Source organism: Empidonax traillii, unplaced genomic scaffold (genome assembly GCF_003031625.1).
Source record: "Empidonax traillii isolate 1590-97213 ecotype Southwest subspecies unplaced genomic scaffold, ASM303162v1 scaffold503:size689781, whole genome shotgun sequence".
NCBI classification, from domain to species: Eukaryota; Metazoa; Chordata; class Aves; order Passeriformes; family Tyrannidae; genus Empidonax; species Empidonax traillii.
Genome location: NW_020955696.1, coordinates 138,043 through 159,952, shown reverse-complemented (window position 1 = coordinate 159,952; position 21,910 = coordinate 138,043). Strand labels below are relative to the sequence as shown.

General features: G+C 41.9%; 1 protein-coding gene across 6 annotated transcripts in view; it reads left to right on the top strand.

Annotated features, from left to right (window-relative positions):
• The window catches only part of KIAA1211L (KIAA1211 like), a 65,056-nt gene that overhangs the window by 22,146 nt on the left and 21,000 nt on the right, over positions 1–21,910 (top strand). For all 6 annotated transcript variants that reach the window (XM_027896603.1, XM_027896605.1, XM_027896604.1 and 3 more), the window contains exons 2-5: positions 16–79; positions 17,748–17,824; positions 18,766–18,931; positions 21,567–21,702. In XM_027896603.1, coding sequence (XP_027752404.1) covers positions 17,758–17,824; positions 18,766–18,931; positions 21,567–21,702 — 369 coding nt within the window. In that variant the 5' untranslated portion in view covers positions 16–79; positions 17,748–17,757. The remainder of the gene's footprint in view (positions 1–15; positions 80–17,747; positions 17,825–18,765; positions 18,932–21,566; positions 21,703–21,910) is intronic.

Genomic DNA, 21,910 nt, shown 5'->3' with positions numbered 1-21,910 from the left:
TTCTTGGTTACACAGGTGCACAGCGTTCAGTTCTGGGAGTATTGACCAGCCTTTGTACTTATTAAAGTTTCATCGTAGGGTAAGTAAAAAAGTTAAGTGGAAAGATGAACTGTCTTCCGTAGTTCCTTGTGGTGGGTGTTTAGAAATTGTTGAAAACAACCTTTACACTTCTCTAGTTAATTTATTGTAGAATTGGCTAATGGCAAATCTTTAAGTGATCAAGAGTTATAAGTTGCTATGCTCTCACTGCAGCTCACTTCTTGTGCCACATTTACAAAATGGAACACAGCGAGTTCCTCTAACTATGTATTGTTTGCAGAGGCCAGCAACCATTGCCTCTGGTTGGTAACACAATGGGATTTGTTACTACTTTTTATTTTCCTCTGATAGATTACAAGTAGAAGCCCTTTGTCAAATGTAAAAATTAAAGTGATATGCCATTCTAGGAAAAATATTTCCAAAAAAAAAATTGTCTTCCTTGTGCTGTATCTTCTCTACTCACAGATAGCAGAGATGGTGGGAATTAAACTAGTGCTGGCACAGTGCCAGCATAATAGTTTTGTGAAGGACCACTCCTCAAAGAAAATACAGGTTTCATATTTTGAAAAACATGGAGATTATTCTCTCCAGGTGCATGCAAGCTATTTAACTTGCCTTTTTCAGAAGTCTGTAAGGAGTACGTTCCAGCTCTTCACCATTATGATTTGGTACAGCTCCAGTTAACTTGAGCAAAGGCCTGCCAAGTGACATCAGCCAAAGATCTGGCTGCACATCTCTGCACATGTAGGACATGTACACTGCAAGCATGTTTACAAGTTTTTTTGCACAGGAGGTTGTAGTGGTGGATTTTGAATAGGAACATAAAAGATCAGATTATTTTTAAGCAATATATTTTCATTATCTCTAATATGAAACTGTTTGAGTGCTGACTTAAAGTCATTCAGAAGCTGATTTCTTCAGAGGGGCTAAGTGCAGTTTCAACTGATATTTTCCACATTTAGTATTCAGAAAAACAATTCCCAGAGTCTCACATTGCATACCTGATACAGCAGCTACTTTTCAAAGCGTGCCTGTCCAATCTGGGTTTTGTCTCCCTCATACATATGGGAGATACATATGGGAGAGCTCATACATTCATTCCTAGGACTTACAGGGTATGTGTCCACTTACGATGAGAGAAAAAAAGTATGTGTCAGGGCATTATCTTCACGCAGTTCAGGATGTTCTTTATTACAAAAAGCTCTCTCAAGTGTGTAACTTCATACTACTGTGTGGTTAGGTGATGTAGGACAGAGAAGGAAAAATATCTGTTTGAGGAGGTGCTTCACATTTCATTTAATTGTTCCAGTCTCAAGGTCAACAGCTTTCAGGAGACACTTAACAGCAGAAACCTCTTTAGGAGCTTTGACCTAGCTCTTTTAGTAAAACAGCACCTTCATAGGATAGGTGGGACACAAGAGATTAAATCACCCAGCACTTCCTGATCTTTCCTCTGTTCACAAAGCCTGATAGTGTCCTCTTAATAATGCTTTTCTGCCAGAGCTGGGAGCTCTGTTAGATATATAATTTCCTGCCTCTTGCGACTCACAAATATTTTTTAAAATACTGAAAGGAAGGAGACCCCTAAGCAAAGAGGGTCAGAATTTCCTCAGGCTTGGGCTAGTATATTTGCCAACTGCATGTGAAGGGCTAAATGTTTTCCCGTTACACCTACACCAGAGACACTCTGCAGATGCACAGATGGCTGGACCCTTGCAAATCCAGCCAAAGGAGCGTATGCCAGCACTTCGGGGTTTGAAAAGAAGCTGGAATAGGTCCTGTAGTCTGGCATTGGCAGCCAGCATCAGCATCTGGGTGCTTGGACATAGAAAAGAGCCAAGTCTGGGGAGGTTATTGGAACATTGTCCTTGCATGGAATAGCGTTTCTTGATAGTAAATAGCTCAAACATGTCCTTGGACTCTGCAGTAGAGAGCAGACCAGAGGAGGCAGGTAAATGCCTTCCTCTGTGTTTGTCTGCCAACATGTGTAAGCTTAACTAGGAGCTGGGGAGCTTAAATCCAAGAATGACTTCTGTGTCATCTAGCTATCGAGGCTGTCTGGGATCCAGTGTCCAGTTCTGGACATCTGACTGCCAGAAGAGATGAGCTCAGAGTAGGATGGGTGCAAAGAAGGATAAGTAAGATGGCCAGGATAATAGAGAGCTTATCTCTGCGAGGAAATAAAGGTGCCGTGGCTTGTTTGGCTTTGCAGATGAAGGCTGAAAGGGGAGATGGCCATCTTTGCTAAATACCCGTGGCAGAACAGAAAAGCTGTTACAAAGAATGTATTGCATTGACACAAAAATAAACAGGTATAGACTGGTCATTTAGTCTGGGAATTTCTAACTATAAGAGTTACAAAGTTCTTGAATAGCATTTGAATTTGAATAATTTTCAAAATCAGACTTTAAGCAGCCTGTGAAGGGATTATATGGAGTGTTTACCAGCGACAACAGGGAATTCAATGCTCAGGAAATTCCCCCTGGTAGCATGTTCCCAAATTTTATCCTGAAACACCTATATGAAGCTACAAGATTTAAGTGTACCAAAATATACTGCTCCTCAGGAGAGTTTACCATATGAGAGAACTAAAGAAGACCAGGCTGTGCATGGAGTTCCTGTACTAGGAAGGGCCTGATAGGTGGGGATGCATATGGTAGTGATAGATCTTGCAAAAACACAGAGGTAAAGAGCCTTTGTGGGCAAAATGATTCATCACTGCCTTTGGACCTGCCCACGGGATCAGAAAAGGCCAATAAATGCTGGGACACTTCAAAGGTACCATGAGATTGGTCATTTTGGACACGAGCTTTAATTTGCTTCTGTAATTAGCTCTGTGCACACAGGTTTTTCATTGGCCTCCCTGGGAAAGCAAGCAAAGAACAGCAGTTTGAGCCAAGGAGTTCCCAGGAATGCTGGGATGACCTTGAAGGTCTGTACCATGCCTGAGAGACAGGTTGCTCCTAAATGAAACCTCTTCACTGGTTTTACTCTGCACCACCTGCTTCGGTAGGAATCATGGCAGACCCACAGGAGGTGGGAGGAAAGCCCATGCAAGCAGCTTTTGTTTGCATAGCTTTGCTTTCTGAGCTTTGATTAGGAATTGTGCTCTGCTGCCCTCTCTCCCAGTGGTGTCCCTTTCACTCCCCATGGGGAGATTGTGTGCTTCTCTGTTCCACTTCCTACGTCTAGGCTCCTTCTAGGGTTTGAATGCCAGTGCCATTTAATCTGTGAATGCTGCAGTACGTTTTCTTATGCTCATTTAAATCAGGCAGAGCTCAAGCATTGTACAGGCACATGTAAAGGTGATGGCAGATGAGCGCTCTTTATGTCATGCTGGATTTCTGCTGCACTCTTCAATATCTGCCAAATTACAGGCAGGAAATTTTTGAATTAATGACAAATATTTCCCAACAGTAGTTAGTTAAGTGCCTGCACATGTTAAATTAACCATAATAATCTTGTCATAGTCATGAATTAATAACCTGCATCTCACTGGGCTTTTGAGAATTGAAGTAAAACATTTGTGGTATATTCAAAGAAAGGAGCCTGGGGACAAGTGCGATAAGTCTTCAAATGGCTCTACATTCCCATCCCCACCATCCTACCTCCCATTCCAAGTAAGCTCCAGAGGCTATACAGGAACCTGAAAATCATGTTTAGAAAGGGCAGAAAGGAAGAGATACCCTCTGCACAGGGCTGCCTTTGGAGTAAACTGATTTAGACTTATTAATTTGTGAAGTGTCTTCCTCTTTCTATTGTCTAGAGGGAGATGCAGCCAGAGACAAACGTGCACATGAGAGCTTTCTGCCAGAGATCTTAAACCAGTGAGGGGTTTTACAAGGAAAGTGCTTCTCAGGTCAGAGGAGGATAGGGAGAGCTTCTGTCCCAGTGGCAGAAATGAGAAGACTGAGGACGATTGCTGATGTGGGAAAAAGGAGACATTTCTCCCACTGTATTCCCTGCCAGTGGTCTATGGAACCTCTTCCTGGGGAGATGCAGGGAGCATGATCGAGTTCCCTTTGCCTCCTGCATTTCACTACATCACAGGGTGCCATGGGGAGCCGGGCCTTAGACCAGAGAGGGCACCTCAGTCTATGCCAGTGGCTCCAGCAAAGCTCAGCCTGGAGCTCAGCAAAGCTGAGCACTGCTTCTGCATGGCAGACTGTCTGATCCCTACTCTGAGATGCTGCTTGAAGAAAAGCATTTGATCTCTCTTATTAGAAGAGACTTGGGGAGTTGGACTTAGTCTAGAAGCGGGAGGACTGAGAGGGGATCTCATTAATGCATACAAATATCTCAAAGGTGGGTGTCAAGATGATGGTGCCAGACTCTTGTTGGTGATGCCCAGGAACTGGACAAGGAGCAATGACTGTAAACTAAAACACAAGAAGTTTCACCTCAACATGAGGAAGAACTTCTTTACGTTTGAGGGTGGCAGAGCAGTGGAACAGGCTGCCCAGGGAGGTCATTGAGTCTCCATGTCTGGAAACATTCAAAGCCCACCCACCTGGACATGTTCCTGTGTCACCTGCTCTAGGTGACCCTGCCTTGCTGGGGGGGTTGGACCAGGTGATTTCCAGAGGTCACTTCCAATCCAAATAATTCTGTGATTCCATGAAATGCTTTTGATTTCCCAGTCCAAGGGAATGAATGGGCTTGTGCAGGTGGTGTAAGGTGCACTGGAGACTTGGCTCTACATTTCTGTCAAGGTGGCAGTAAAAACTATTCAGCTGCATTCAGAGTTTTGACTTCCAAAAGTCTGTAAGTCTGAAGTGGCGACTGGAGGTTATACATGCAGAATGACTGGCCAGAGGTTATATTTGCTGAGATTGTTGCTGCAGGGAAGGAGCAAAGGAGAAAACAAGAATCTGAGCAAGTGGCAGTTATTTCTATTCGCTTATATCCTTGCTTTGGAGCACAGATTGTGGTTTGGAGCACAGACCTGCAAGTATATGAGCAGAGCAGAGCTACAGAGTATCTTTTGTCTTTCAAACACATGAAAACAAATATGTCCTGAGTGGATAGTGAGAATTAGAAGTTTGGAAGTACACGTCATGAGGGAGTAAATGACAAAAAGTTACGTTTGTGAAATCCTGTTTTTCCTATAGAGTGTGAAGGAAGGTTCCAAACAATGATGAAGGGACTCAGCCATGATGTTTTTTGTGGTAAGGATAGAAAGCAACCTTCCAGTCTTTTCACGTAGGAAATTATTTGGGTTATGAAGACTGTCCAAATTAACTGGACTCCTATCTGAAATCCCTGAGGTAGTCATATATTGCTGTGACCTTGTGTTAAAAATCACATGCTCTTTTCTCTGGAAGTGCTCTGAGTTTTACTCAGAGGGAGGAAAGATAAAGGAGCCCCTGGCTCATCTGTCTCTCATCATGGCTCAAGAAAGTGATTATCAGTTGAAAGGTGAGAGGGCCTGAATTGAAAGGGTCAAAAGAGACTAAATAAGGTCCTTTCCAAATAAGAGCTTGCCACATGTACTGCCTCAGAGCAAGCCTTGTACAACAGTCAGACAAGAGGCTGTTCAGCTTTGCATTTGACCTGTGGGGTTTAATGCAACAGGAATGTGGAATGTGTTTACAAGGTAGCAGTTATTGCTGAAATATGTGAGCGCTGTTGCCTGGGGAAATTTCAGAGGATTGAGATTGCGCTGACAGTGGCTGTACCTCTTGGGTGGACCGTGTGGATGTTGGGGAGGAAGCTGGCCTCAGTCTGCAGTCTACAGAGGGAGTGCAGGGGATGATGCTCCCCTTCTCCACCATGTCCCTCTGCCATCCCGTGGCTTCGGATGGATCTCACTCCATCCTTGCCTCTCCTTCATGCTAGGATGACCCAGGAGGGCGAGCCAGTCCTTGGGCTGAAGACATGGCTTCTTGTTATCCCTGCATCCGAGATGACTCCAGGTTAGCACATGGCTGCAGCTGGTTCAGCAGAGTGGTGTGGGCTGAAATGAGGTAAAGCTGAGGACTGAGGGCCCCTGATGGCACCTTTCATGAGCAGCTCCTGGAAATCAACCTGCTTACATTCTGTCTAGTCTCAGCTGGCTGGCTGGTGTATCTCTGCCTGGAAGGGTTTTGGCTTCTCTTAGAAACATTTATTTAATTCTCTTTGCATTCCCTACTTTCTTTTTTTCTTTTTTTTTTTTTTTTTTTTTTTTTTTTTTTTTTTTTTTTCTACCCTGCTACTTTAAATATATAGTATTGCACATGGTTCATAGATGATCACAATAATTATTTCATCCTTCCAGCATAGGAATTCCTAAGGAAGCTGGTAAAACCCAGCTTAGTCTCTTAATTTCATTCACTTGCCTTTTTAATTTTGCCCAAACCAGACTCTAATTTTCATCACACTAACAGCAAAATATTTGGAAGTAGGCCTGGGATATAACTATATTCTGTATTCAAATGAACATGGCATTTTAAAAGATTTGTCATTAACTTTCAAAGAAACTTAATAAAACCATTAAAATGACACTGTTGACTACACCACTCATTATATACCCGTGAAAGTTGGGCCAAGTTCAGCTCTAGATGTTAGCAATTGACTTCCTTATCTGGTTAACTTGGCCCACTGAGTTGCCTTCAGAATAGCAGATAAAGCTGAACAGGGATCTCATTCTGCGTACTGCTAAACACTTTCTGCATCTTAAACTCCCATTAACCTCTGTACAAGAACTCACTCACATTAGGCTAATTAATGGGGCAGCAGGTGTCAGTGACCCATTGCTCAGGGCTTGCTGTGGTTCCAGTGGAATCTTACTCTTTCTTTACCACAAAGTACGTGTGTGTGTGTGTGTACAGAGGTGTATAGGCAATTTATTGTATTCATGGTTCAAAAAAGCAAGGAAGGATCAATGAAAGCCCTGTTCTATTTCCTTGAATTTAAAGGCACTGAAACCTTTATAACAATGTTGATATTTCTACTCATTCTGAATACCAAAAGACCTGGTATAATTATTTTTGTGAAATAGCTTCAGGAATGTTCCCAATGCTGAATTCAACAGTAATTGCAACTGCGACATGTAGAATCAAATGTAATTTTGTTCTAACTAAAGCAAGACATTTTACTTTTTTTAAATTGCTTTTCAAGGAGAGGCGCAGTGAATTTTTAATACTCCACTGACCCTTGACTCTGAGTGACGTTAGCCTGCTATTGTACAAAAACTATGAACTTCTTCAGGACATTATTAACCAAAGTACTCTATGTGAACACTTGGTATTATTTAAGTTAAAAATACAGATTGTGCTTCTGTCAGTAAAGATGGCTGGTACAAACCTAAAACTCTGGTAGTACATTGAGCTGTTTGTGCAGAGGATCTCTGGTAGGGAGCTAGCTGGGGGAGGTTTTTTGTCTTTGTGTAAAACAACTCTGTCTTTATTATCCCTGCATGCTGAGGAAGAAGGAGAGCCAATGTGACTTTTTTTACTTTAGCAGATCTTAATAATAATGCTTTCCGTGTTAGTAGAATAGATCTCCCGGCCCCTTTATTAAATCACAAAAAATAAAGAAATGAAAGCAAGAGGGAAAGAGTTACTGCGTAGCAATAAGACATTTCACATGAGTTTGCTTTATTATTTGCCAATACAAACTCCATCCCCTGCCCCCCTTCCTGTAATTCTTTCATATGGTTGTTTGCTTTGCTTTGTTTTTGGTGTGTTGGGTTTTTTCATTTGTTTAAAGAAAGCATGCAAGTCAAGCTAAGGCTTTTCCCATTAACAAAATACAACCTTTGTCAAGGTGTTTACCCTCAATTTACTGAGCTCTATCAGGGAAGAAAAGTTCTCTTCACCCTTCTAGGGGAACAGTCTATTCCCTTCACTATGCCGGACATCAGACTGGGCAATCCTAGGTGTGCCTACTGACCTCTTATGTTTGTGCGTTCTGTAGCAATGCACTGTTTTAAAAACAAAAAGCTCCCTCTTCCAAAGCTGCTAGGGAGGAAAGTTTATTTTATGGAGTGTTTCTCACTTCTCTCAGAAACGCTGGGGGAAGGAAGGACTATTAATTCTTGAAGAAAAAAAAACAGGTAGAAATGCAGGGTTTCCCCCCCATCCTTTGGAAATGCATTGTGCTTGTAATAGGGAAAGGAATTCGCTGTTGGCAGGACCATGGCAGAAGGGCTGGTGAGGATCCAACAAGAGAATCTGCACAGCTTTGGAATAACAGCGGCAGATGCACCAAAGAGGAGTTTGGGTTGGTAAGACAAAGGAAAACACACATTGCCCAAGAGCAGAGAAAGAAGCACGAGAGAACAACTGAATACCCAGAAAGCCCATTGAAAGGCTTGGGAAGATGCACCTGGTGCATCTTCCGTTTTTCCTGTTGTAGCCCCTAAAGCCTCGCATGGTGTTCATGGCAGGCCTTGCCCTGTTTGCACAAAGGCTCAGATGTAGAGCCCATGCAGCAAACTCTATCCTATATCCTCTCCCCAGTCTTCCTTTTAGGAGGTATTTTATTACTTGACATCCTGTGGTCTCTTCTCTCCATGATCACAGGGACATCCAGCACCACCTTATGTTTGCACCATATGCGACAGGGATTTGAGTGGTAGATGTGAGTACTGCCAAGGCAAGGGCTGGTGCAGAGAGGCAGTAGTGTGTCAGTAGTTACTCATAGCTGGTCCATGTACCACAGCTTCCTACTCCTCCACCTCCACCAATGTTGGGGGTGGAGGAGTAGCGAACTCTGGCACAAGGAAGAGGATTAGAAGAGATTATGTGCTGGGGCAGCTAACTTTTGTAAGCCATGTCTGAGAGAAAGGGCAAATCAATCACAGCTAGCTCTATTAATTTTGACAGTGACTGGGAACAGGATTGGAGGATCCCTAAACAGCAGAATTTTAAAAGAGAAGAGCGTTAACTTTGTGTTCATCCAGGTGCTCTCACCTGGATGCTGGCCTAGGACCTGTGCAGCAATGGAGAGGATGATGGCAGCAAAGCTAAGTGCAGCCAGCCTTGCTCTGAGTGTGAGGAGTGGCACGCAGACTCTCCCCACACCAGTGTGGTTGTGCAATATGCAAATTTTCTTCTACCATGACAGCATGCTACAATGGTAGCATTAGCTGGAGAAAAATGCTAGCCACAAGCAAAGAAGCAAAACCTTTTATTTGCCAATAAGGCATATAATAAAAGATTGGGAGAGTGTACCAGCTTCAGTGCAAGACAGATAAAGATGGATAGCAAACTGTCACTGAGACAGCAAACTGTCTGTGAAAATACCGCATTTTGAAGATGATGTCCCCATGGACATCAGTCGGCATAAACAAGTAGGTGCTAACAGCATCTGCACTAAATTATTAACACAAGCAGAGAACACATGAAGTCAGAGCCTTTGCAAAGTAGTAGTTTTTGCTTGCTGATTCACAACATTTGAACAAAATGGAAGGAGGTGATTGTCTGCCCAACTTTGAAAACAAAAGTCAAAGTCATATACAAAAAGTGAAAGGGTGTTTTTCTTCTTATTTTGGCATGAAGTTTATTTGTGATATTTTATATAGATTTTATAGTGGAAACCAATGCAGTTTTCTCAGAAAATGTCTTCTTTAGTTAAATTATTTTTAATAATCCAAAAAAGATGGGGACAGAGGTAGAATACGTACAGATCTTGTATAGGTGCTGACATATGGTAGAAAGGCAGGGTGACCCTTCAGTCACAGTGCTGGGAGTCTGGATAAAACTCCTAGGGTGGCTGTGTGTATGTAAACATGCACTCAGGTGCAGTTGTTCTCTTGACTTAAAAATTGGAGGCAGAATAAAAAATGAAAAGTGAAACTCCTTTGACGTAAAGAAAGGCTTGGAGCAGGAAGATGTATGGCTTTGGAAATGGAGTTGCAGTGTAATCAAATTCTCCTGTCCTTTTTGTGAGCTTTTTGGATGTGTTTATACAAACTAATTGGATTCCCAGAGACTTGCATCTCACTCATGTGGACACTCCTAATACTTGGGCTCATATGTGCTGTGCTAGCTCAGGGATAGCGCTTCACTATGCCTTCTAGACCTTCTGTTGCAGGAGCAGGAGTGGAGAGAAGAGGTTTATCTTAGTAACGTAAGCTCAAGATGATGGATGACTTTTGGAAAGGATTTTATAATTGGGCACACTCTGAGAGGTTTAGTTTTGTCTAGGCCTCAAGCATTATCACTTGGGAGCACTGAAGGTTGTTTGGGAGCTTGAAAGGAGGGGTTGATGTTGGGATCCCTGTTAGTAGGAGAAAGTGTGAGCAGAGGGGCATGTTGAACAGCAGAGTTTCTTGCACTTTGTGAAAACCTGTCCGCTCTCCTGCACTTCCTTCTATCACATTCCATTGTGCAATGTTTTCAGCACCAGGTCTCCCCTAGTTGCAGGGATAAACCTTTGCGTGGGAGGCAGGTGATCACAGCACGCTTCTGAACCTGTGCTATGCCAAGGCATGGCGTCCTGGGGCTGTGTTCAGGTGGTGCTCTCACTAATACACGTGCAGGAGAGCTGGAGCATCTCCAGAGTTGGAAAAGCACTGCTGACATTCCTGGAGCTGGCAGGGGGTCATAGCAGGCACCCTGGGCTTGCTCCCTCTAGAAACTTTGAGCTGTCACTTTTCTGCAGTCCAGATGACAGAAGAAAGGGGCTGTGTGGCCCCTGAATGGTACCTTAATTTCAGGTCTGAACCCTCAGAGAGTGATAGGATAAGAAAAACTTGCCTGAGTCTTTGTCCCTGGTATTTTGGATAGTTTTGGTTTGGTTACCATCTCAGCTAGAGGAGAATTCCTGCTTCTTTTTTGCTTTTTTTTTTTTTTTCTTCCTCCTTTCTCCCCCCTGATCTTCAATGCTATGTAATATCAGTTGGAATTTTAGGAGAAAAGGGCAAGTCGTCCTCTCATGTGAAATAATTTCCCTAAATTCAGATTTTTTTAACTCCTTGTGTTTCATTGTCTACTAGAAAAGGAGTATTCTTATACAACACAGAAATGAAAAGTATAAATCGTTTGGTTAAACTGTGGTTTTTTGGATACTCACTTTTGAGTGTACTGTCATTTGGCAATAGGAAGGGGAATAAAAACCCATCACTGCTATATTCCATCTCTATTCTCTCCAGTGACATAGTCTCAGCTGTATTTCTTGTGTCACAGCTTATCTAGAAAGCGCACGGAAAGGAAGAAGTGGAAAAAGTCTCTGCTGGGAGAAGCCCAATATAGCAAAAAATACTGTTATAAATGGGTAATATTTAGCAGTTTAGTGTCAGACATTTTTAGCTTATAAAATATCATAATAAATTGATAAACGAGGCACCTCTGCTAATCCATTGTGAAAAAATCCACACATATAATGTGGGGAAAAAAAAAAAAAAGAGGAAAAGGGTACAACTGCCAGCAGTGTGGTAAATCTTGCCCCTGCTAACAAGGGAGAAGTGATGCAGGCTGCTTCTTTAGGATGCAAATCCTGCTGAGTCTTCAGATCACAGGATGATTTAATTAAGTGATGGACTTCAGTAAATCCTAGGGGAAACTAGAAATGAGAAAGCTCGGCAGTCCTGCTGTGCTGCCAAGCCTCTAGATCCAAGCATAAGTGCACAATGAATACCCCCTATCCCAGTGGGTGCTGATTCAAAGCTGCTGGATTTTGTCAGTGATGTCGTTGCACAGCTGTTAAATTTGTAGACCATCATAGATTTTAAACAAAGCTTGAGGAAGAAAAACTTTAGCTCCAGAGCAAAAGATCAAATCTCCTTTTACATTGGGGAAGTAAGAAAGAGAGAAGCAGTTATAGCCATACCAAGGGTAAACTGTGGACTTTGGCATTTTTTTTTTGGTTTCTCCTCTAAAGTATCGCATTTTAATCAAATCTTTCTTATGATGAATGTAATAGTACTGGAGGGTTTGTTACAGACATTGAGCAAAAAGCTTGAAAGATTGAAAAAGGATATTGTTAAAATACACTGCCTAAAGATTTTGTTAAAATACATTATAGTGAAGGAAAAAAGGGAAGATACAGATCGAACATTTCTCTGAGTTTATATATTTGGGAAAGAAAATAGAGTTATCTCCTGGTGGTGGGTATTGAACAGGTGAACACCAGTGTTTCTCTGACAGTGTTCAACAAAAGAAGCATTAGAAAGGAAAACCAGCTTTCCCCCATGTTAATAAAAATATCATCATAAATTTTAAGGTAGAAATGAATGTGATTGTCTACAGCTAGATTCGGTGAGATGCTAAGCCAGGTAGCACCTGCTTGCAGAGCATTGTGGAGGGATCTCTGGCAGCCACTGGATGCTCAGTGGGGGCCAGTATCTCTTTACACTGTGTTGGGATATTGCTCCTATGGGAACCTCCCTTGGCAAAACTCTCAAGCAAGTGGTTAAGTCTCAGCTTCAGTATTTGCTTTAAACCGAGGTTTGCTAAAAATGGATTTGTTGACTTTCAAGGGTATTTCTGAAAACCTGACCAACAGCACACTACCCCACAAGTGCTTTGCAAGTTCTTCCAGTCTCCTCTGCTGATTCCCCCTGCCACCGTTCTCAGGTTGAGGAAGCATGTGTGACACAAACAAATCTCCCCTTGGTAATAGCAGCCACAAAACTCCTCCGTCACCCTTGGTACGGGGCAGGTGGCCGCGCCTCAATGTCCTCGTAATGCGTGTTTCCACAACATAGTGACTGCTACCAGGGCTGCTGCCACCTCCTCCTTCGTGTCAGCCACCACCAGCCTGGGACAGTCACACCCAGCCGCAGGTCTGGGCTGGAAACTTGCCTTTGCAACTGAAAACCAAATCCTTACAATTGGATGCTGAGTTGAGGGGTAGTTTTTATAAAAGCCTCACAGTCACACCACTGCAAAACCAGTATTGCTTACCTGACCCAGATGTCTGGGGCCATAATTTAAAATAACCATTTCCATGCTGGGGATATCAGCCTCTGGGTTCCTGTGCAGGAGGCAGAGGCTCTATGTCATCTCCTGCACCCTGGGTGCCGCTGACCCGCACCTTGAGTTGCTTTCTGCTTCACTCCAAAGTTATCTCACCTGGACAGCCTTCCTCCCTTCCTGGGTCTCTTCGGCATCTCTCCCACAGCAAAGCAGACATATCTTCCCCCAGGTGACACTGGGCTGTCTAGGGACGACTCTGGCAGTGCTGGTGGGACCTGGTGTTATGGAAATTACACAGGCCAGCCACCATAACTGGGTTTGACTAGTTTTCCACTGAACCAATAAGCTGAACAACAGACTCCTCTGTAAAAGTACATTTTAAAAGATGCCCCGAGCTGGGCATCTCCCAAGAAGGTCCTTGAACAAAGAAATCCCTGGATGACCTGCTAAAGCAGTATATGGACAAACAGTATCTTCCAAACAATCTTCATGTGTCTTGCTTGGCCAGTAACAGATCGTTTAGGTATTGTACAAGTCTAGAACCTCCAGGTAATATAATATGTTTCTAATTTTTTCTTTGTCATGCTGGCATGTAATCCTTAAAATAGTTTCAGTTGTCAGAGGCAGCTTGGTCACAAATACACTTGCTGCTGTATTTTATTATAGTAAATAATAACATATTATTAAAATTGTGGCGAACCATTCCTCCATACCTCAACAAAACCTGTTACAGTCTTTCTCCGTAGATGCTAAGCTTTCCTCTGGCCTCTGTCTACATTTCTGTAGTTCAGTTCAATTTACCCTTGTCTCCTCACAAGCTCTAATCATGTTTATCAGATCTCCAAACACTGTTTGGCAATTACCTGTGTCTGACCAGCATCAATCTGAGGCCAGAAATCTGACCACTCCCTGGTGGTAGGGTCAACTTCATGTTTTTTTCAAACGTCTCATCTTGCTCATGTAGATGGAACAACTCCCTCAGCAGCAGGCCAGCATTGGTCCAGGATGGATCATATCCAGAACAATTAATATAAAATAACAACGCATATCAGCTTTAACCTAGGCATATGATTCCCCAGGATACCAGGGGTGATGGGTGTGTATACATGTAACACCTGAGGTATGGGAGGAGCGTGTCACACAAAATACATGCACCCCACCACCACTGCCTCCATTGTGATAGGATTAAGGATAACATTAGACATCACAGGTTAAAGCCCAGCAGAAGTGTTGGGGACAGCAGAAGTAATTGGTGAAGAACCAGCAAGCAAGAAGGAGGGAGAAGAGTATAGGGTACTGCTGAGACTGGCTCTGCATGCATCTTGGTTAAATTACTCACAATGGCTGCAGCTGAAGTTCTTCCACAAGGTTTTCATACTCGTTTTCTACCATCTACTTCATGGTGGTTATATGCCCAATTATCCCATACATACCAATAATCCGTTTGCTGCAGTTTTTTATTTTCCAAAATTTCCAGTATCATAGCCACCTTTTAAAATTCAAAGGGTCCTTAATGGAGCCCTACCCCCACTCCTCTAAGTGCTGGCCTGTCTTCCTTATGCAATGTTATGGTTGATTTTTTTGATAGACCTGAAGTGACATCTTTTTTCCTTCAGTTTTCTGGTACGTTGGCTGAGGGCATCCCTTTCTCTTTCCTAGGTATGTTCCCCATAACTCTATGTGAAATTTGCGCACCTTATGCGGATAAGGCCTCACACACTTCTCCTAGCATGCTTCCAAGGTGGGAGTCAAACCCACGTGGACCCAGAACACCTAGAATTTAGTAGTAGAATTTTAACACTCACTGGTTGGTGCCTCCTATCCCCAAAGTTCCCAGGTGAAGTCACTCAGGGCCAGGAGTTGGACAGGTGGAGATGAGAGGATCTGATGGCGGTTGCCTAGGGTCCCACTGCATTGCCAGACTTATGAAAACTATACGTGCCAGCCATCACAGTAGGGGTTTACTCTAGGTTTCTTCTGAATTTGTAAGCTGAGAGGTAGCTTTCTCTATAAAAGTAATTTTTTATTAATGCAACTGCAGCTTGAGCTGGGTGCCTCCAAAGGGGGAACATCAAAACAAGAAACCCCTGGGCAATTATACCCTTACAATCAAAATTCCTCACCCTTCATGCAGCAGTTCAGATCAGTAGTAATATTAGGGTCTGGGGTCTTCTGTTCTGCTTTGTGTCCTTTCACTGCCTCCAGGCAGGTCATTTCTTATCTCTAAAGCTGCAATTTATGTTAATGAAAGTAGCTTCTGTATCTTCTGTCTTGACCTGGCTTTGCGGCCTTCTTGACTAGATAAAGTTCAACATGTCTAGGTGAAAATTCATAGCTTGTGGCCTAAGGCTTCAGCAAATTTAGCTCCTGATGCTCAGCAAGTTACACTAAACAAGTTCTATATGAGCAGTTTACCAAATTGCACAACACAGGCCAGGCACCTCACTCCTTCTTTCTGCGCCTTTGCAAGAGACATGCCCAAAAGCACAGTGGAGGCAGGCTGCCTTCCTTGGGTCTTGGGTGTTTCTTGGAAAGACACAGTAATTCTTAAAAAAATATTAGAGAACAGCAAAAACATGGCAGACCTGAGGAACTGCTGCATGAGGACAGAAGGTTGAGGATCTTGCTTCAAGACACATGGCTGGCAAGGAAAGATCTCATCAGAGTTCAGTGTCCTTCTGTTTCCTCTGTGTGTGCTGCACCCCTGGCCACATATTAGTGTCCCTAAATGTTTGGGGCACCCAGTGGAAACATTCTTTGTGACCTTAGATGTCACAAATCAGTCACACAAATTTTCTCACACATTGTGGTGGAGCTAACTTTTTTTAAAATTGGTTTTATTCTCTAGAAATTTGGCTGCCAAGGTTTGGGATGTGATGGGACAGCAACACAATTCTGGTTTGTCAGAAATATAATATACTATCTGATTGAATTTTGCCAGAGGGAGCTGGCTCATAGTTGCCTGCATGCTTCAAACTAACATTTTCGTTGTGTGGGTATTTATCCCCCAGTGGCTTTGCTATTGAGCGCTAGTTGAAGTATGGTGCACGAACATTTGGATAAAAAAAACCCACCACCCTCACCTGAGTGCAGCTGGATGCAGTGGGGCTCTGCTAGATGGGGATGTGAGTTATGTCATCCATAATTTATATAGAGACTGACTGTAGGATCCCAGTTCTGGATGTGTGTAGCTTACAGATGCTATAGGGCATGAATGTGACAGCTGAAGCTTTAAAGGTACTGATTTACACTCCTTCCATTGCTACTGCAATGTGACAACATGAATCTGAGACACCCTCTTTAATAATTGACAGGATATGCCACAGCCCACAATCCATGCCAGTGGGCATTTACTTTAAAAATAAATGTATCCTAGAATCACAGAATGGTTTGTGTTGGAATGGACCTTAGAAACCATCTAGTTTCAACCCCCCTCCCATGGGCAGGACACCTTCCACTAGACCAGGTTGCTCAAAGCCCCATCCTGCCTGGCCTTGAACACTTTCAGGGATGGGGCATCCACAGCTTCTCTGGGCAACCTGTTCCAGTGCCACACCACCAGGGTTGATTCCTTACTAATTTTCCCTACATTTGCAACCAAAAGTTGTTCATGGTTGTGTTTAATTCTGATTTGTTTTCCCAATGGGTGGTGGCAGGGGGTGTGTTTTACAACCAGGGTGTGGGTCCAGCTGTCACAGAAGCCCCAGAGCCTGTGGGAGCAGAGGGGCCTTTGCTGTGGCTGCTGTGCAGGCATTTGTCACGGCCCAGCTCAAGTGGCTGCTGACTGTTCAGGTGATGCGTTGTGATTTAGATTTGAGTAATAAATGTTTCATTCCCATTTCACTAACTCTTTGAGTTTACGAACCTAAGTCTCCTGGTACTTCAGTTAATCAAAACAACCACAGTGTATTCATCCTCCCATCCAGGCTGTGGCATGAGCATCTGTCAGCCCGAAGAGGGATTCTACAGCATTTAACTCCCTACCCAGTCAATGGCATCCGTGACTTTATTCTGCCCTGACCATGAAATTATGGCTCTTCAGATGAAGAAAAGAGAGCACAAACAGACTGCTACTCTGGAAATGCAATTTAAATTACAGATAAAGTGTCTTCAGGCTTGGGGCATGTACGATTTTGGAAATATATTTTAATTTAGGAACCTTAATAAGCAAAGTGATATTTTACTTCCAAAAATATCCCAAAAAGAGGAGGGAAGAAAATAAGAAAATTAATTGTTTTGTTACTTGTATTTTTTCTGTTGTCTGTATGAACAAAGTATTTGGAAGAATCATTATCTTTTCACAAGTTGCTTAAAAAGGAAGGAAAACTACAATCTATAGAATGCTTCAAATTGGCTGTAAATATATGGGGTTCTTCACTATTGTTACTTGTACACTTACCCAAATGCTGTAATTATCATGCTGTCTGTGGTCCTAAATAGGCTCAGAAAGGCAGAATCAAAGAAGCCCACCTCCTCTGATGCATATTTTTAGAAGCACTCAAGAATTCACCAATTTTCAGACTGGAGGGGCTAGTTGGTCAACTGAACTGTCATGTACTATTGTCTCCTGAAAGTCGAAATAGTTTGTGGAATTTATTATACCTTAGCCTAATAAGTATCACATGGGCTACTTTCACGTTTTTGTACGTTTATTTATATACACACATATATTTAGACATGTGTATGTTTATATATGTAGGCATATGTAAACATATACTTATACTCTATTTTATAGACTCTATAAACATACACTTATATTCTATTTTATATTTTTATATTTTAGTAGCTTGTCTGTATATACATATACAGTGAAGTAGTGTTATTTTGTTGATATGACTTAACACTTTTTTCCACCTCCTTTAGTGATTGTAACATGAGTTCCTCAAGGATAATGGACCCTAAGATGCGAGAGACTGAAGGAGATGGAGAGGACAATTCAGGTAGAATTGCACCCTTTCCCAGTGAATGAGAAGTGCTGTGATTTCTTGAGCTTCAATGCTTTAGCTCTAACATAAAAGCCAATCTGTTTGTTTAAAGAATGCATTCTGCCTTTCTCTTCTCCCGTTTCCAAGAGCTGTTATATTTTTTGACCTTTGCAGTGGCTTGAAATAAGAATTTTGTAGCATCTTGTGATGAAGCTAACTTTTTTACCCAACAAGATCTGAGAGTAAGTGAAATGCTGACAGGGATGCCTCACAGGGCTATCGTGCCAACTTAAATGGGACAGGCACAAGTTGTTGGAATGTCCTGTGCAAAACACTGATTTAATTTTAAATAGTTTCCTTCACAGAGCTTGCAACTGATCCTAATTCAGGTCCTTCCTCACTGAGCAGACTAGAATTGCTTTTCAAGGTTATTGCTTGATTTCTAGTTTAATACTTTGTGATCCATCGAGTCTTGTAATTAGCATTCAAAATATTCTGGAATGTATTATAAAATCAACACTTTAAAAGCATTAGCCTCCCAACACTGCACATTCACCTATGTAAGCCTTTTCTACATTTAAATTGGTTTTGGTAGCACTTCCCTTATCACCACTGTTTAGCTTGCTGAACAAAGGCAGTGGGTTTCCAAGTTGTAATTTCTTTTCCATATCCCAGGCTGTTAAGACCAAATTTTTCCTTCACAGTTTAATTACCTGAAGAAGCAAGTAGAAACTCTATTAGGAATGATTCTACAGCATCGGTTATTTCTTATGTCTCATAAACATTGCAATCTATTCTTCAAGATAATAGTAATTTCATGCTAACAGGATAGTCTTGAAAGACGCTAATGCAAGAGTGGACTGTATTGCATTTTCCAGGAAGTTTTAAAGGAATTATCATTGTTCCCAAATTTGCACACACTGCTGATTGCATCTTATTTATGTTTCTTCACTTAGGAAAGAAAAAATCAAAGTTCAAATCTTTCAAAAAGTTTTTCGGTAAAAAGAAAAGGAAAGAGACACCATCTTCCGCAAGCAGCAATCTGAAGTTGTGCCAGTCAACAAGTGATGTTGCAGCCTCTCATGAAATGCACATTAATTATGACTCTGAAGATGAACTTGAGTAAGTCTTTGGACTCTCTCTGGTAAACAAATACAGAATTGCTACAATGTTTGTAGATTTAAGACACACCAAAGTTGCCTCCTCTTGTTCAGCATGCTGAATTTTCAAGCAGTTGCTTTTTCTAGGAAAGTGCAAATTAAAACAGCTGATGCAAGACAAATCAGAAGGTAATTGGATAAGGTGCAGCAAGAAATATTAACTAAAAAAGCTTTCATTTAATCATAATCAAGGCTTTGGTTATCATTTGAAAAGAACGTCATTCCCATCTTCAAAAATGAATTAGACACTCAGCTTATATCCTACCAGGATTGCCTTATGCCCCTAAAATGTAAGTCCTAAGGATTTTTGAAGAAATTTAGTTGCCTAACCATTTACGTCAGGTTTTGAAAGCAAGGAAGGAGTAAGGAGATGACTGCAAATGAAGTCAGCAGTGACCAGAGGCTCTGAAGATTTTATTTCCCCTGTTTACATGGGATTCATTTGACCAAAGGACATATGTCTGTGTCTGAGTTACAGATCTGTAGATTCTTAGATTAGTTTGAGTTGGAAAGAACTTTGAAGACCATCCAGTTTCAACCCCCCTGCCATGGACAGGGATTGTTAGTCACCAGCATTTTATAGTTATCAGAGAGAAATCAACATTAGTAAGAAAGCTTGTATCATCCTTGTGCATGATACAGGCTCTAAGAAGTGCCTGTATCTCCCCACTGAATGTAAACAGGAGCCAGGGCTGACCAACTAGGATGTAAATACCTGTAGTTTAATGTCTGAAGTTAGACCGGATGAATCCCAGCCTGTGTATCCATCTGCCTTTGAAAATCCTGTCTTCATTCTAGCTTTGCCAAAAATGTTAACCCACTATGAAAGATAATCATGAGGAACCCAGTCTAAAGTTCAGATGTGTTCCTGGATGGAGAGAGGGACTGAAGAGTCCCTTGGCCGCCTAGAAAGCACGTCCTTGCATTGATGGATGTTTTGCCTTTCAGAACAAGCCTCCTGAGACTCTGCTGTGTTCAGGGACGGGAAAGAAAAACCATCCTGTCCATTGTAAAACATTATACGATGTGGCCACCAGGCAGCGCCAAACAACCAAAAGAAATTATTAACAATTAATTTTTGTTTGTTTGTCTTGGTTTATTTTGGGGTTTCCTTGGGGTTTTTTTCTTCGCTTTTGTGTCACTGGCAACAGTCACGTTAGTGAGTGACTGTTCCCAGGAGTTCTGGGCTGGCAGCATCAAGTGGTCTATAGTGTTGTTGTTTGACAACATATTACCAAGACATGGATGATAAGATTTTCTTTCACTTGTGAACTACTCCAGAGGTTATGTCTAAGTGGGTACAATCTTTGGCTGTTTTGGCCGTGTTGCTGTGCCCTAAATTTAAGGGTTGTTACATTATTGTTTCTTAATATTTGTTTAGACAGACAAAGACCAGGGAATTCTCTGAAAGGAAGGAAAATTAATTTGAACACTCATAATCTGAGGAGACATCCAGGGTACCTCCTTTGTGCGTGTGGGAGGTATGCATCTGATAGAAGGAGAAAATGAGGATAACATGCTGGGATAAATGTGCACTGCTTATCTGGGTGCTGTCACAGTCCTTGTAAAATGTTGGTGAATTGGGCAGCCACTGCAGCCCTGACTGGCACCTACTTTGCAAATTGCTATAGATCTGTCTGACCTTGGATGCATTGCAGAGATCACCTTTTCATTTAGATAAAATGTTCTTCTAATGTCCCTAATGCATTAAGCAGAAGTAGGAAGCTTTCCTTCCTTCTGCAGCAAGAATACAGATCAACTTTTTCCTGCCATTGTTTTATCAAACATATTTATAGCAGCCATTATGAGAATAATGTTACTTTCTGCTAGGTTTGTTTATGTTTGTCTTGAATGTCCCTATGATGGTATCTAAGACAATACGCAGGTTTTTTTTGTTTTTTGGGTTTTTTTTTAAGAATACTTGCTCAATTAACTTGACAGTTACATGAACCCAAAGAGTTCTGTGTTCTGCACTCTCGTAACAGAAAATCCCAAGGGTCTTGATGGCACCTTGTAAGGATCTTGTAAGGATTTATGCAAGTGATTCTATGTGAGAACTACATCGCCTGAAATATTTTTGCTTATGATCTGTATGGCAGAGAAATATTAAATGATGTACCACATTTAGATAGTAAAAGGTACTTATTCTCCCTGTAGTAATGGTCGGTCATTTCCAAGACACATTCTTACATTAAAAGTCAGTCCAGGTCTGGTACAGGCTCATTTATGTGAACTCCTTCGTTTTGTGCCTAGGCTTGCCTGTGGCACTGTCACACTACCCAGCTGCTGGATTCCAGCCAGGGGGCAGTAGCTTTTTCCATAAGATACAACTCATTTTCTGGGGTTAAACTCTCTTTAACCTTGATGCAGTTTGTTAACGTCACAGGTTACAGCATTTGCAATTTTTTTTTTTATTTTTAAAGGTGTTACATAGATTAGCCTGAATGACTGTATTGTATTTGTGGAGAAGTCTGGAATCTTGTTTGCGAAGTATGCTGTGTACACCTGTCTCCCACTCCACATTCAGCAGTCCACCCGAGTTAAAAGAAGTGGCAAAAAACTCTATATGTTTTCACTCATTTGTTATATTATTCTAGGACACATAAAGGCATTATGGGAAGCAGAGCTTTGTCACATGATAGCATTTTCATCCTTGAGACTGGGCAAGAGCCTGCAAGGCCAGTAAGAGTGTTTTCTCAAGAAAACATTTCTGACCGGATTAGAGCTTTACAGGTAATTTACACAGCTTTTTTTTTTTTTTTTCAAATGCAAGAGGTGGAATGTCTTTACAGACTTGATTTTTTGGGGGCTAATATTTGTAGTTGAACATTTGATTAATAAGTAATATCTGTCTGCAGCTTACGCTGAATATTACATTTGTTAATTTGACAGCAGTATCATGTTTGACAGCAGTATCTTGGTTCTACTTAAGTGATAGCTA